The 17,500-nt window shown below is 43.5% G+C and overlaps 2 protein-coding genes across 4 annotated transcripts in view; both read right to left on the bottom strand.

Moving 5' to 3' along the window:
- Positions 1-8,179, bottom strand: part of LOC127629774 (SID1 transmembrane family member 2-like) — a 44,792-nt gene extending 36,613 nt beyond the window's left edge. For all 3 annotated transcript variants that reach the window (XR_007968799.1, XR_007968800.1, XM_052107011.1), the window contains exons 1-4: positions 8,113-8,179; positions 7,958-8,005; positions 7,312-7,529; positions 7,106-7,227 (exon numbers count right to left, since the gene is read on the bottom strand). Coding sequence is in view for 1 of the 3 variants with exons in the window: in XM_052107011.1 (XP_051962971.1) it covers positions 7,106-7,227; positions 7,312-7,529; positions 7,958-8,005; positions 8,113-8,164 (440 nt within the window). In the remaining 2 variants the exon portion in view is untranslated. The remainder of the gene's footprint in view (positions 1-7,105; positions 7,228-7,311; positions 7,530-7,957; positions 8,006-8,112) is intronic.
- A 765-nt stretch (positions 8,180-8,944) lies between these two features.
- On the bottom strand, positions 8,945-16,064 carry LOC127629982 (platelet-activating factor acetylhydrolase IB subunit alpha2-like). Its single transcript, XM_052107334.1, has 6 exons — positions 15,798-16,064; positions 15,587-15,665; positions 12,283-12,372; positions 10,876-10,992; positions 10,677-10,799; positions 8,945-10,581 (listed from the first exon to the last, which is right to left on the bottom strand). Exons 2-6 carry the CDS (start codon positions 15,662-15,664, stop codon positions 10,324-10,326), a joined length of 666 nt encoding a protein of 221 aa, XP_051963294.1. The 5' UTR covers position 15,665; positions 15,798-16,064; the 3' UTR covers positions 8,945-10,323.
- Positions 16,065-17,500: the final 1,436 nt, after the last annotated feature.

Genomic DNA, 17,500 nt, shown 5'->3' with positions numbered 1-17,500 from the left:
TGACTCTCATGAACTGTTGATATGTGAGGAACTGTCAGCTGATCAAATGTCACAATTTACTCTTTCAAGCCCTAATTAGAATAATTTATGCAGGAACTTTTGCTCTCGTCACACCCCCTTTAAACAGTAGAACCTTTGATTTACATAATTTACATCTGTCATGTGTGTTTTGAACAGGTGTGTGTGTGTGTGTGTGAGAGTGTGTGTGTGTGTTTGAGGGTGTGCTGTATGATCCGACCCCTAAGAACTGCCTTAAGTGCCTCCCAAGCCACGCCCACAGAGGATACTGAGGACCAGTTGATCTCCATATAGACACTGATTTCAGCCTTTAACATTTGTTGGGAATCAGGATTTTGCAAAAGGGAAACATTAAAGTACCAACTACTACCAGAGCGTGATCTGAGATTAAGATGTTTCCAATTGAGCGATCAACAGATGAAATGAGGGACTTTAGAATAAACCTTACGGACTGATGAAAAGAATGTATAGTCACTACCATATGGGTTCAAAAGTCTCCAAATATCTGCAAGAACAAGATTTGTACACATCCTGTGAAGTGTCCATGTTGCTCTGGGGGTCTTACACACTTTAGCTTCACTATGATCAAGAACTGATTCCATCAATCGATTAAAGTCTCCTCCCAATATTATATCATGATGGGTTTCAGTGGCTTGCAACATCCCTTCAAGATCTATAAAACAGCCCTGATCATCAGCGTTAGGTGCGTAAATATTAGACATTTGTCCCTGATTTTCTGCTAAAACAATAATGACTCTAATTAATCTTTAATCTGTTTGAGACATTTGAATTGTAGATGTTTATTTATCCTGTGATGGACTGGCGACCTGTCCAGGGTGTCCCCCGCCTTTCGCCCAATGTTAGCTGGGATAGGCTCCAGCCCCCCGCGACCCTGTACACAGGATAAGCGGTTGACGATGGATGGATGGATGGATGTTTATTTATCAATGTAATGACTCCCCTGCTCTTACTCGAGCCAGCACTAAAGACACATGTCCACCCCATATCTGCCCAAATCTTTCAGCTTCCTGCGGGGAAAGTTGTGTTTCTTGAAGAAACACTATATCATATTTCTTACGTTTAATAATATAAATAACCTTCCTTGTTTTTATGGGGTGCCCAACCCATTCACACTCCACACAGAGAGAGACAATCCACTCATATTAACATCTGACATATTAGAAAAAACAGATTGTGTCAAAAACAGAATTATTAAGACCACATTCCAACATTAGTGCAACAATCAAACCCCAAACTTCCTCCAAAACAAAAGGAAAAAGAAAAACGTGCACATTAACCCCGCGACACGACAGCGCCAACTGGCATCCATCCCTCTAAACTCAAACAGTCCATGGACGCATACGAGAAGCCCCGTGACAACTTTGCCGTCGGATTGCTCAAGTCCAGTACTTCTATCCACATTTTGTGAGACGTGTAGAATCATCCACATAACTGTCCCAATGGTGTGTTCCTCCACAAAACAAACTTTAGCCATTAGCGGAATCAGCACAACAACAAAAAAAGGGTGTTCAGTTTCCTCAGACAGTCAAGTGAATGTTCAGTGAGTCAGGTCCACTCGGCTGCATCGAGAGCATCACACAACGACTGACTCATTCTATTGATTTTTCGGCCATCCTTAGTATCTATTCTCAGTTTGGCTGGGAACATCAGTGCAAAAGTGACCTTCCGTTAAGAGTTTCTTGCATTCCTCGAATCGATTATGTTTCACTCTTGATGAATTCGCAAAGTCTGTGAACAAGAAAATGCTGTGGTTCTTCCAAGAGAGCTTTCCTTTGCTCCTCGCCTCGCGTAACACGAGATCTTTGTCGGACAATCTCAGAAATTTGGCTAGAATTGATCGGGGCCTTTCTCGCTCCGCGGATCGCCGAGACGGGACCCTGCGAGTTCGCTCGATTTCCAGCTTATGGCCTGTTATGTCGAGCATACTCGGGAAGAGCTCGTCTAGGAATTTCCCCATATCTTGGCATTCCTCATGCTCAGGAATTCCAACAATTTGGACGTTGCTTCTCTGGTTACAATTCTCAATGTCTTCCAACTTTTCCCAAAACGATCTTCAAGTCCGTCTTGGTTGCTAGCAGATTAGCAGCTAATTCCCTCTCCGATGACTCCAGATAATAGATCCGTTTCTTGAACTTCCCAATTCTTGGAACCGACTCAGAGAATTTTGTCTCCATGGCAGTGATCGATTGACATATTACAGCAAGAATCCTCCAAGTCGCCGCACCGTCCAAACAGAGTTCCCGGTCTGCGGCCCTGTCAGGGGGGTCAGCTTGAGCACGTAAGTGTCCTGTAATGTCTCCAGAGTCCGAGGGTTTTGAATTCTTTGCCATATTGTCATCATAGAACAGTTAAGAATCAGGGTGTATTGAATCTCACTGGTTAAAACTAGCAAAGTGTGCAGATCACGCTGTTTACACGCTGTTCACACGCTGTGAAAAACAAGATGGCGGCGCGGTAGCACGCTGCGGCCACTCCGGATCCACAATGGTGCTATTTTTGTTAAAAAAGCCCGACTTTTGCAACACATGGACATCGGAGCAACCAGTGTTCGTGTCTACCATCGCCAGACACTACTCAAATATAAGACTCATGCAAAAACCAAGCTGCATGATGACCTGCAGGAGGCGCTACGCGTACTCGGCTTGCTGCGGAGACCAGGCCTCCAGCCCTCGGCGTCGCCTGATGCCGGTGGCCGGGGGAGAGGACGTCGTAAGCGGTGTCGAAAGCGGAAGCGCGGAAAGAGGGCGGGGTCCATGCTAGGCTAAAAACAAACCCTAGCCGGCCGGCTCTCCCGTCTATCCTGCTCTCAAATGTTTGCTCCCTGGACAATAAACTGGACTATATCCGACTCCAGCAGGCTACGCAGCGTGAGTTTAGAGACTGCTGCGTCTTTGTTTTCACGGAGGCGTGGCTCAGTGACAGAGTTCCGGATGCCGCTATTCAGCTAGACGGGCTCGCCTCGTTTCGATGCCGACAGAAATACAGCTCTCTGCGGTAAGACTCGCGGTGGTGGCTTGTGTGTTTACATCAACACGGAATGGTGCAAGAACTCTATGCTAGTCTCTAGTTACTGTTCATCTCTGTTGGAGCTTGTGACTGTTAGATGCAGACCTTTTTATCTACCACGGGAATTCACCACTGTTTGCATAACCAGAGTTTACATTCCCCAAGCTAACGCTAAGGAAGCGCTCTGTGAACTGTATGGGGCTATGAGCAAACTGCAGAACGCTCACCCCGACGGACTGTTTATTGTTGCCGGAGATTTCAACCATGCAAATCTCAAGACAGTGCTCCCTAAATTCCATCAGTATGTGGACTTTGCAACGAGAGGGGCTGACGCGCTTGATCTTGTTTACACAAACATCCCAGGCGCTGCCGGGCGGAGCCCCGCCCCACCTCGGCTACTCAGACCACATCTCTGTTATGTTAATTCCAGCATACAGACCGCTAGTCAGGCGCACAAAACCGCTTCAGAAGCAGGTGAAAACCTGGCCAGCAGGAGCCATCTCTGCTCTTCAGGACTGTTTTGAGTGTACTGACTGGCACATGTTCAGGGAGGCTGCAACATATGGCGATTCTACCAACTTGGAGGAATACACAGCATCAGGACCAGCTACATCAGCAAGTGCATTGATGATGTCACTTTCTCCAAGACCATCACCACACGCTCCAACCAGAAGCCGTGGATGACTGCTTGGAGGTGCGCACGCTGCTGAGGTCCGAGACTCCGCCTTCAGAGCAGGCGATAAGGCAGCCCTAAGAACAGCTAGGGCCAAACTGTCACGGGCAATCAGAGAGGCAAAGCGCGCATACGCCCAGAGAATCCACAGTCACTTCCAGGACAGCGGTGACACGCGGCGCATGTGGCAGGGCATCCAGGCCATCACCAACTACAGGACAACAAAGGTTGCCTGTGAAAAAGATGCCTCCCTTCCAGATGCGCTGACCGACTTCTACGCTCGGTTTGAAGTGCAGAACGACGTGATGGCGAGGAAGTCCAACCCTCCTCCCAACGACCAGGTGCTCTGTCTTACCACGGCAGATGTGAGGAAAACTCTACGTAGAGTCAACCCACGGAAGGCTGCTGAACCAGACAACATTCCTGGCAGAGTGCTCAGAGGATGTGCAGACCAGCTAGCAGATGTTCTTACCGACATCTTCAACATCTCTCTGAGCAGCGCCATTGTTCCAACGTGCTTCAAGGCCACCACCATCATCCCCATGCCAAAGAAGTCTTCAGTGTCCTGCCTCAACGACTACCGTCCCGTCGCACTTACACCCATCATCATGAAGTGCTTCGAGAGGCTCGTCATGAGGCAGATTAAGACCCAGCTGCCCCCTCACTAGACCCACTGCAGTTTGCGTATCGTTCAAACCGTTCAACGGACGATGCCATCACCACAACCCTCCATCTGGCCCTCACCCACCTAGACAATAAGGACTCATACGTTCGAATGCTGTTCATAGATTTCAGCTCAGCATTCAACACAATCATTCCCCAGCACCTGATTGGAAAGCTGAACCTGCTGGGCCTGGACACCTCCCTCTGCAACTGGATCCTGGACTTCCTGACTGGGAGACCTCAGTCAGTCCGGATCGGGAACAGCATCTCCACCACCACCACACTGAGCACTGGGGCCCCCAGGGCTGTGTGCTCAGTCCACTGCTGTTCACTCTGCTGACTCACGACTGTGCAGCAATGCACAGCTCGAATCACATCATCAAGTTCGCCGATGACCACGACCGTGGTGGGTCTCATCAGCAAGAACGACGAGTCAGCATACAGAGAGGAGGTGCAGCGGCTGACGAACTGGTGTAGAGCCAACAACCTGTCCCTGAATGTCGACAAAACAAAAGAGATGGTTGTTGACTTTAGGAGAGCACAAGGTGAACACACTCCGCTGAACATCGACGGCTCCTCTGTGGAGATCGTCAAGAGCACCAAATTCCTTGGTGTTCACCTGGCAGAGAACCTCACCTGGTCCCTCAACACCAGCTCTATCACCAAGAAAGCCCAGCAGCGTCTCTACTTTCTTCGAAGGCTGAGGAAAGCACATCTCCCAACCCCCATCCTCACTACATTCTATAGAGGGACTATTGAGAGCATCCTGAGCAGCTGCATCACTGCCTGGTTTGGGACTTGCACCGTTTCGGACCGCAAAGCCCTGCAGAGGATAGTGAGGACAGCTGAGAAGATCATTGGGGTCTCTCTTCCCTCCATGAAAGACATTTACAAAAAACACTGTATCCATAAAGCAACCAGCATTGTGGACTGACCCCACACACCCCTCACACAAACTCTTTACCCTCCTCCCGTCTGGCAAGAGGTACCGAAGCATTCGGGCCCTCACGGCCAGACTGTGTAACAGCTTCTTCCCCAAGCCATCAGACTCCTCAATACTCAGAGACTGGTTTGACACGCACGTGTCCTGAGTTGCACTTTAATTACTGTCACTTTATAACTGTCTGCTACCTCAATAACTGCTGTGTGCATAGAACACTATCTCATAGTATGTTATGTTTACATTTTTAGAAACTGTCATCTTTTTGCACTACTGAGTACTGGTCACCGCTGCACTGTCTATTGTCCTGTTCATTGTCAGTAATTTGTTGTACTGTCCTGTACTTTTTGCATATGTTTGCACGTGCACTTTATATAGGTATATATAGGTAGTTTATATAGGTATTTTATTTCGTTGTGTAGTCTCATGTGGTCCTATGTTGGTCCTTTGTTGTTTTTATGTAGCACCATGGTCCTGGAGGAACGTTGTCTCGTTTTGCTGTGTACTGTACTAACTGTATATGGTTGAAACGACAATAAAAACCACTTGACTTGACTTGACTTGAACCTTGCATGGCACCATGTGACTCCGTTGTGATTATTTTTAATAATTGTGCAATGCTCATATTTTTGTAATCAGTAAAAATATCAAACTGATCAAATATTCATGTGTCATATGTTGTTGGAAAGATCTCAAAGAGTAAAATACAACCAGAATATTTGTTTTACTCACAGATAAAAATATAGCGAGTAACAGCTAAATATATGTCTTTGGGTTGCTTATATGCCGCGTTTTCGCTTATAACTTCATGAAACATAAACAGAACATAAAATCTCACATATAATTATTTAGAGTCTGTGATTATCTTTCAAACGAGTCCACACACAAGATAATCAGATGTATAGATCATTAGATAATCCACATGAAGCACAATGTTACATATGACCACCAGGAGATGGCGCCAAATACACGACACAGACTCAATGATGACTCAAATGACACAGAATGAAACTCATTCTGTGAAATCTCATGACTAAAATCATGTGTGCATGCTATGCAAACCTTTAGTCATTGTTGTGTTTGCATGTGTAATTAGTTCTTATGTACAATTATTATCTTTTATTTGTTTGGAGATGTTTTTGGACACTATGATACATTATATTTGTAATGTTGGAACTTTTGATCGCTTTGTCGTATCATCACAATATTATTCTCAGATACAGTCGACATGATTGTTTTTCAGAGCCACTTTATTTACACCCAGAGATATACAATGTCAAATCAGAAAAACAACCTTTACTATAAGCTATATAACTTAGATTTTGTGGATTTCACTGAACAAATAAATCTTTAAAAACACCCTCAGAACTTTCACACTGTATTAATACAGAATAATGTCCCATTATGGAATATAGATATAAATGGCTTGTGAATGCCGTTTCATGCTGACATTAGCGCAAGACTGGTGTGATCATATTCCAACCCTGATTGTACAGGATATATCCTGTTTTTCAGCTCGGGTTAAGAGACGTGACATAACTACTCATAAATCACTGTTTACATGGATTAAACTCCATCCACAGGAATTACATCAACAGAAGCACATGTTCTTCTACCTAGACAAGTAGTTCCACCCCAAAGGATGATTTAGGCACATTACAGCATCATAAACTGATAAAGTCTGACGCCATTACAGACACAAGCCGAACTCAACACCAGCCCCTCTGTGAATGTGGCGGGGGTTATTATGGGATAGGAGGTTGCTAGGCAACAAGTGTACTTACAGGCCTCGGAGGATGAGGGGAACCTGAAACGACAGAACCGCCTGTTTCTGACGGACCACGAACAGAACCGGACTCTGAGCGCTCTCTGACAACAACTCCACTGAAACCCGCACGCCCTCCGTCTGAGAGAGAGAGAGAGAGAGTTGTTGTGATGGTACATCTGAGTGTTAATGAAGTAGTGGAAGCTGGTTATGATGGTCTTGTGCCTTGTTTCTGGAGACGGTGTGGTTGTAGGAGTAGATTGTCTGGTTGTCACTGGTGACTGTGTCGTAATACGTCACATTAAACTGCGCGTCTTTCTGGATGACGACATTCGTGCCGCCTGCCACTGGACCCCACAACACCAGCATCAGGACCAGGCAGCCCGGGCCGGACTGCACAAAACCGCAGCAGAACTCCAGCATACTGGATCCGTCATCAGAGTCTGAAGGAAGAAAACACAGTCAGTGCTCGTCAGTATTTACCACAGTTCCTACATAATATCATACTATAGGTGCCATACCATAGGCCCCTCGTTACCATAGTTACATCAAATGAACAGATTTATATCAAACAAACTAGTATTTTTGTTATCAGATGGTAAACATTTAAATAAGGAGGCGCTGGCGTTGCAGACTAATAACATTCATATAAACATGTATGTGAATGCGCGCACACACACACACACACACACACACAGGTGTCAAAATTACATGCTACATGCATCAAACATATAAACATTCTCACACACACACACACTCAGGTTTGGCTGTATGCACACATACACATATCAGTATATATGTTTAATATAATCAGAATGTATAGTATAATGAGATGTATAAACAGAAACTGCAGATAAATGTACAGACTGACCGTGTCTCGCGCTGAGCTTGATGGTGTTTTTATCCGCTATACATCCATCTAATCCGATACAAACACATAACAACACACAGCAGCTCTTACAATCATACACAATCTGAGATGAATCTAATGTAAATGTAATGTATATGTGTAAAGTGTGTCAGTACTGATCCGCTGTTGTGTTGATACTGACGGGACGCCGCACCGTTGTGACGTCATCACGCTCGCGTCACATGAGCCGCACTCGCGTACACAACACATAAACGAACTAAATGTTATATAGAGCTCATTATATACACGCGTATTCCAAACACATTTACACTGACTTCGTCATACAAAACGTTCATAATACACACACGTTCACAGTGATTGTCGCCGTCCTTTGTTGATACAAATGTGTGTGAGCTGCAGTGCTGTTCAAACAGTACCAGCGTGTAACAATCACACATTAATGTTTATTAACCATAAACCTGTTTACAAAAATATTTTATTTTCAGTTAAAAAAAAGGCACAGCAGCTGCCTCAGGAACCGCAATCAGATCGTAAGGCGGGACTAAGCAGTTCAACAGCCAATAGCGGCACAGGGGTGAACACAGAATGAGATATGATTGGCCACTTTGACAGTCCATCAACTGTTTGTTTATGATTGTGTTGCGTTTAACACCTGTTGTATTTCCAATCAGAAATGACAGATTGTTAATAAATCTCTCACATTGCATATATTTTCACAAGATATTGCATTAGATATTTTTGCCAATTATATATATATATATATATATATATATATATATATATATATATATATATATATATAGGATTAATTTAACTGAGCTGATCGCGGGCTAGTAGGGGACACTCCCTGCGGAAAACATTTACAAATAATTACCACTTACATGATCTATACAATATATGTGTCATTTTAAAGCTTAGAATCTGGACTTATAAAGCTTAATTTATATGTTGCCAGTTCTTAAATAATGCTTTTTAATATGCTGCCAAATAAGCACTGTTTTGCCCTCATAATTAGCCAATTTATTGTCAGAACAATTATATTCACAGTTGGTAAAAACATAAAAAGATTAAATATCCATGTGTTATATATCCTTGGAAAGCTATCCATTATTAAATGCAATGATTACATTTGTTTCACTCAACTGTAGTGAGTATTAGTGTACACAATTCCCACAGACACACACAAATATAATATACAGGAGTATTTCTTGTCACGTTTTTCATTATTACTTCCTGAAACATACATATAAACATAAACAATTACATATTGTAACTTACAGCAGAATATCCTGATTCAAACGAGCCCAAATACAACATATGATGAGATCTTTTTTTTCTCCGCAATCTGGAATGCCCAATTCACACTACTTAGTAAGTCCTCGTGGTGGCGCCGTTACTCACCTCAATCCGGGTGGTGGAGGACGAGTCTCAGTTGCGTTCGCATCTGATCACATGACTCCTTGTGCATGACACCGCGGAGACTCACAGCATGTGGAGACTCATGCTACTCTCCATGATCCACACACAACTCACCACACGCCCCATTGAGAGAACCACTAATCACCACCACGAGGAGGTTACCCCATGTGACTCTACCCTCCCTAGCAACCGGGCCACTTTGGTTGCTAAGGAGACCTGACTGGAGTCACTCAGCACAACCTGGATTCAAATTTGTGAATGTATGTGTGCAAACACACATATGTGCTCATCTAAAGGACTGTGATTCTCCTGAACACTTCATATTTCAGTATATTGTAGTCTCATCCACTCATCCACTGGCAGGTTATTTCTGACCGGGAACACAAGTATAACAAAGTGAAATAAAACCAAAGAAATGTAAATAAAATGGTCCATTTTCTTGGTGTGTTTTCAGATACAACATGTGAACAAATTCAAGGAATTTTATTCCATCAAAAAAAGAGATAAAAAAGTAAAGTCATCCAGGTCAAAATGACCGAAACACAACAGAGGGGTTAATTATACATTTCCGCTATATAAATATATACAATGTTCAAAGATGAACGCTATGATTTCACATGAGCTAAAGGAAAACTGATTCTAGAACATTTCTGTTATTCAAAAGCTCTTATATGACATTTTTTAAAGTAATAAAGACATTTAACAGTGATATGCTAATGTTTATGGGTTACTGTAAGAACTTATGGAGAAAGAGAGACACCGATGCCTGGGGCTGACATTAAATACACACGCACACACAACCCATCGCCTATTCACTGATTGGTATTGATGATTTGGTAATATTATGTTTATAGCAATCATGCCAATTATGCACCTTTGAAATCTGAATCAAGAGAAAGATGATTTTGTGAAATATGAAATAAACATGTTGTCAAGTCTCTGTGTGCCTAACACGGTTTTTCGTCCAGTATCTCCAGCAGGAGGTCGTACAGGGGTTTGGCGAGAGTTTCATATCCAGCGGCCGTCAGATGAAGGAAGTCAAACATGTCTTGTTTAGAAATGGATCCGTCTGATTGGATGAACTCCGAGCTGAGATCCAGGAAGTGAACAGGGCTGAGCTGTGATACATGTGCGCGCAGTAACACATTCACCTCAGCGTTCTTCTCGCGTAAAGGGTTCGGATATTCGCCACGAGGCAGAAGACCCTGACAACAAGGTAGAGAAAGTGTGAGTGTGCTGTCTTTAACAGAGGAGGTAACATACAGTTTGCACACACACACACACTTCTGTTCAGTCATACCAGTATGATGATTTTGGCGTGAGGGAGTTGTGACATGATGAACTCTGTGATGGCCATCACTCCCCCTGCCACCTGCTCTGCTGTGTGCTGATGATTATTGGTGCCAACCCAGATAACCACCACCTGAGGGCAACACACATACATCATAGCTCAACACTATTCTGTTGTTTGTGATGTAATATCCTGTGCTCTTCTGTACCTTCGGTTGAATGTTCTGAAGTTCTCCGTTCTGGATCCTCCAGAGAACATTACAGGTCGTGTCTCCCGCCAAACCAAAGTTGAGCGCGTGCAGAGGAGAGAAGAGATTTTTCCACACCTGAGACAACCGCAGGAGAAACACACTCAATAACACACTAAAAGCAGTCAGTGTTTCTTCAACTTCAGACACTTTACACAGTCTCACAAGTTTATTTAATTAGTCTACTAGCAATGTCCAACAGTGTATGTACTGTACCCTGGTCATGTACTCTGGCCATGCCACGCTTTATGGACACGCACTCTGGCCATGCCACGTTTTGTGGACACGCATTCTGGCCATGCCACGTTTTGTGGACACGCACTCTGGCCATGCCACGCTTTGTGGACACGCACTCTGGCCGCGCCACGTTTTGTGGACACGCACTCTGGCCATGCCACGTTTTGTGGACACGCACTCTGGCCATGCCACGCTTTGTGGACACGCACTCTGGCCATGCCACGTTTTGTGGACACGCACTCTGGCCGCGCCACGCTTTGTGGACACGCACTCTGGCCGCGCCACGTTTTGTGGACACGCACTCTGGCCATGCCACGCTTTGTGGACACGCACTCTGGCCATGCCACGCTTTGTGGACACGCACTCTGGCCATGCCACGCTTTGTGGACACGCACTCTGGCCATGCCACGCTTTGTGGACACGCACTCTGGCCATGCCACGTTTTGTGGACACCCACTCTGGCCATGCCACGTTTTGTGGACACGCACTCTGGCCATGCCATGTTTTGTGGACACACATTCTGGCCATGCCACGCTTTGTGGACACGCACTCTGGCCGCGCCACGCTTTGTGGACACGCACTCTGGCCGCGCCACGTTTTGTGGACACGCACTCTGGCCATGCCACGTTTTGTGGACACGCACTCTGGCCATGCCACGCTTTGTGGACACGCACTCTGGCCATGCCACGTTTTGTGGACACGCACTCTGGCCATGCCACGTTTTGTGGACACGTACTCTGGCCATGCCACGTTTTGTGGACACCCACTCTGGCCATGCCACGTTTTGTGGACACGCACTCTGGCCATGCCACGTTTTGTGGACACCCACTCTGGCCATGCCACGTTTTGTGGACACGCACTCTGGCCATGCCATGTTTTGTGGACACGTACTCTGGCCATGCCACGTTTTGTGGACACGTACTCTGGCCATGCCACGTTTGGTTTTTCTTTGTATTGTCTCATATTTAATCTCAAGCACTTCACTGACACTTTTGTCCACTTGGTTAGCAAGTACACTAACACTAGTTATAATCTTAAGTACAGGTACAAAGACAAGACATAGAAATAAACGAGATTAAAATAACTAGAAATTAATGTATAATGGATACTGAAAACTATATCTTGTTTTACCTCGTGTTGTTGCATCAGTTGAATCATTGAGTCCCCAATAAACCACACGTCTGGCTCTGCGTCCTTACAGTCCAGCACAAAGTGCTCATGCTGAAACACACACACACACTCTTCAGCGTTTCAATAATAAAACACACTGAACACTTCCTGTCATGTGGTGTAACCGTACAGAGACAATAAAATATAAACGCTCACGAAAAGCTGAAATTCTTGAAAAGTTAGTGCGGAATAATCTTTTATTATTAATATTTATAAAACACGGAGAACCTCTTTAAACCCTCATGACTGTGTGAAGTTTTCAAAATGATCTGATCTTTTAAAGCTGCACTCAGTAATTTTTTCCTATTTAAAAAGTTGATCTCCGAAAGACATGAACTGTAACATATAAAATCATGATCACTCATATTAAAATGAAGTCTCCAGTCTCATCAGTATTCTTATAAAAGCTGTTTTATTCTACATGGAGAGGGTCTCCTCATGGGGGCGGCCATGTTGGAATCACATGACCACTCAAATACTACTGGCTTAAATCTCAGTAACCGTCCTGTTATTGGACACGTTCACTCGTTGATTAAAGTAATCATGACTGACTGTGAATACTACATTTCTACAGTGACATCTGAAACTGAAACTATTGATTTTAAATGATGCTGCATCCACACCACTAGGTGTCACTGTCAGTCCAAGCTGACTCAAACACTAAAGTTACTGCACCTTAAACTCTGGTGCATTTTTGTGCTGCCACAAGCAATTCTTCACACTCAAATTTAAAAGCTCATCATTCACACATACTGTGGACTAAATGCAAAAATTGAGTCTCATTTTTCAGAGAACCCCTTCAAAAATAGACTTATAATCTTATGATAAACAGAAATGTCTGGATCTGTTCACTCTACCTCGCTTTGAAAAGTCTCATATTATTCCACTAAGTGGCAGAAAACACTAGAACACATTTTTTTTCTCACTATCACCTTCCATCACAATACACAGATGTGAACTGTAGGGGGCGCTCTAACACATTTTACCCCTCACAGATGTGAACTGTAGGGGGCGCTCTAACACACTTTACCCCTCACAGATGTGAACTGTAGGGGGCGCTCTAACACATTATACCCCTCACAGATGTGAACTGTAGGGGGCTCTAACACATTATACCCCTCACAGATGTGAACTGTAGGGGGCTCTAACACATTATACCCCTCACAGATGTGAACTGTAGGGGGCTCTAACACATTATACCCCTCACAGATGTGAACTGTAGGGGGCTCTAACACATTATACCCCTCACAGATGTGAACTGTAGGGGGCTCTAACACATTTTACCCCTCACAGATGTGAACTGTAGGGGGCTCTAACACATTATACCCCTCACAGATGTGAACTGTAGGGGGCTCTAACACATTTTACCCCTCACAGATGTGAACTGTAGGGGGCTCTAACACATTATACCCCTCACAGATGTGAACTGTAGAGGGCTCTAACACATTATACCCCTCACAGATGTGAACTGTAGGGGGCTCTAACACATTATACCCCTCACAGATGTGAACTGTAGGGAGCTCTAACACATTTTACCCCTCACAGATGTGAACTGTAGGGGGCTCTAACACATTATACCCCTCACAGATGTGAACTGTAGGGAGCTCTAACACATTATACCCCTCACAGATGTGAACTGTAGGGGGCTCTAACACATTTTACCCCTCACAGATGTGAACTGTAGGGGGCTCTAACACATTATACCCCTCACAGATGTGAACTGTAGGGGGCTCTAACACATTATACCCCTCACAGATGTGAACTGTAGGGGCGCTCTAACACATTATACCCCTCACAGATGTGAACTGTAGGGGGCTCTAACACATTTTACCCCTCACAGATGTGAACTATAGGGAGCTCTAACACATTATACCCCTCACAGATGTGAACTGTAAGGGGCTCTAACACATTTTACCCCTCACAGATGTGAACTGTAGGGGGCTCTAACACATTATACCCCTCACAGATGTGAACTGTAGGGGCGCTCTAACACATTATACCCCTCACAGATGTGAACTGTAGGGGAGCTCTAACACATTATACCCCTCACAGATGTGAACTGTAGGGGCGCTCTAACACATTTTACCCCTCACAGATGTGAACTGTAGGGGCGCTCTAACACATTATACCCCTCACAGATGTGAACTGTAGGGGGCTCTAACACATTATACCCCTCACAGATGTGAACTGTAGGGGCGCTCTAACACATTATACCCCTCACAGATGTGAACTGTAGGGAGGCTCTAACACATTTTACCCCTCACAGATGTGAACTGTAGGGGGCGCTCTAACACATTATACCCCTCACAGATGTGCTCGTCCATAGACATTCAGTCTAATGTTCAGTTCAAGCAACACCCTCATTATTTCAGTGAATATCTCGGCCTCTGAGTGGACTACAAGCTCAATCTAGGGGTCATTAGAAAGCTGAGATCCTCCCCTCTATCATGACATATTACCTTTAATCATCTATAGTCGATAACATATATTTCTGATGATTTGTTTAGCATGTTTTCCTGCAGGACTGCATATTTAGTTCTGACATCTATGATATAACATTGGATTATTCACAGCTCACAGACATGTAAACAATGTTTTATTTATTAGCGAACTGCCAAAGGAAAGAGCAGATACTTACAGCAGCAGTGATCGACACGTAAAAGAGACGTTTGGATTTGATGACTTCATACATTATTAAATTATAATTCATTTTGTGATACTTTTGAAAATGTTTCAAACTGTTGTATTAGGGCAATACAATAAAATTCCTGAGAGTGAGAGCTTTTATTTGATATATGACTTGTGTGCTATTTGAAGAACTTTTATTACCATATATACATTTATTCCCATTTACCTCTAGGGGCGCTAATTTTCAATGCGACCTATTTTATTATTTTAAGTAACATAAACACAGACATGATGGATATCTATGAAAAGTTCAGACACAAATCTTTAAAATGATACCTCGGATGCCTGACTTATGTATACGGAGACTTTAGCGTTTAAGCGTAAACATGTTTCGCAATATAGCGCCCCCTTTGGGATTTTCTTGAAAGAATTTCTTATGTGAAATTCTTTCAATGTTTTTCAAAAATTTATGAAACCATCATAGACACACACAACGATCGCATTTCTACAGACTTGACACGTGTGTTTTTAACTAGATTTTTTAAATATTTCTCATTTTCATTATTTCGGACAGACTTATTTGTCATTGACACACTTCCTCCAGGTGTGTGCACCTCTGACCATGGTAACAGTTTACCTGAGACATCCAGCGGACATCACCCTGAACATCCTCCACAGGTGAAGAAACAGCAGCAGGATTCAAACCAACACTCATCCTGTAACACACACACACATATAAAGTAATTATAAGAACTACAGGCTAACCCAAACTCTAACACTAAAACAACATTGGAAGAAACATAATTAATTGTATGCTTTGCCAAAGAGGTTTATCGAATGGGGCTCACTTGTGGAGACAATTTTGTCTTTAAAGTATGTAAAGTTGAGTTGTACACAATGAATGCTGTTGTTAGAGTGCCTGTTCTCTGTTTCCTGTAGATGTGTGTGCTTCTCTTCTACACGTCCGACCCGCCAGCAGACAACAATTCCTTCCGCATTCACCAGGAACTGCTGCCAGAGAACTTCTATACCTGCGAAACCACCTCTGCGTTTAGCGAAGGGAGAAAGATGCCTCAGGTTGTTCCTGGCAGGGTACCTGCCTTACAGGCTCCATATGGTTAAGATTAGGGTGGGGTGGGGTTAGGGAATCTGCTGCCTCTCAGGAACAAACAGGCCCCTTTGTATAACGGATGTTTTTAAAACTGTAGATAGCGTAACGGTCAACTAGCGTTTTACGACAGTACATCACTGTTTGCGAACACCATACAAAAGAATGGGAAAGCCGTAAACCGACACCTACCTGCCGTAAAACTTGTCCGCGTCTTCTCTTATAAAACAGCCCTTTTATCCGAGAAACCTCCACACATAGTTCTCTCCAAAAGTATTGTTTAGTGTAAAACATGTTGACGATTAATGGAAAGCCGGTCAAATAATTAAGTGTTGAGCTGTTTCCTCACAAAAGCAGTTTGTTCAGCGCAATGAAGCATCTCCCCATATACATCCATTCAAAAGAACAACCTCTTGTCTCCTCGCCAGTGTACCGCCTCGTTATGCTAATTTAAACTGAGTTTGTACAAAGATTATTTAGCAGAAATGGGCCACTTCTATTAAAACGCCCATATTATGCTGATTTACAGGTTCCTAATTTTATTTTGGGGGTCTACTAGAATAGGTTTACATGCGTTAATGTAAAAAACAAACAAAAAATTCATACTGTACATTTCTGGGAGAAATTTTAACACCGAACGGATGTGGAAAGGAAGTCCCGCCTTACAGTTAAAGGAGCCAATCACCTTTTAGATACAGACATCGCTTGTCAATCAACTTGCTTATGCGCAGGCGCAAACAGGGAAAAATGCGTTTTTTTGTGTTTAATCTCAGAAAAAGTATCACAATTTAAGATTTCAGTATTGTCAGATTTTATTGCTGATTAGAAATGTTCTTTATTCGTAATCTTAACCAACTGTTTTTGAGATTTTGGTCTATCTCCATTTAAGTGGATATGAGCTGTACTGTCATGACTGGAAATAACCTCCCAAGAACTGTCTGTCTGTCTATCGTCTGTCTGTCATCTGTCTCTCTGTCTGTCTAACTATTTATCTGTCTATATATATATATATATCTGTCTGTCTGCCTGTCTGTATAGCTGTCTGTCTGTCTGTCTATCTGTCTTTCTGTCTGTCTATCTGTCTGTCTATCTATCTATCATCTGTCTGTCTAACTATATATCTGTCTATATATATATATCTGTCTATCTGTCTTTCTGTCTGTCTATCTGTCTATCTATCTGTCTTTCTATCTGTCTTTCTGTCTGTCTTTCTGTCTGTCTATCTGTCTGTCTAACTATTTATCTGTCTATATATATATATCTGTCTGTCTGCCTGTCTGTCTATCTATCTGTCTATCTATCTGTCTTTCTATCTGTCTTTCTGTCTGTCTTTCTGTCTGTCTATCTGTCTGTCTATCTATCTATCTATCATCTGTCTGTCTAACTATTTATCTGTCTATATATATATCTGTCTGTCTGCCTGTCTGTCTATCTATCTGTCTG

The sequence above is a fragment of the Xyrauchen texanus genome, chromosome 36 (genome assembly GCF_025860055.1).
Source record: "Xyrauchen texanus isolate HMW12.3.18 chromosome 36, RBS_HiC_50CHRs, whole genome shotgun sequence".
Taxonomy (NCBI): domain Eukaryota; kingdom Metazoa; phylum Chordata; class Actinopteri; order Cypriniformes; family Catostomidae; genus Xyrauchen; species Xyrauchen texanus.
The sequence above is the reverse complement of the archived record's forward strand: the minus strand, read 5'-3'. Positions and strand labels throughout refer to the sequence as shown.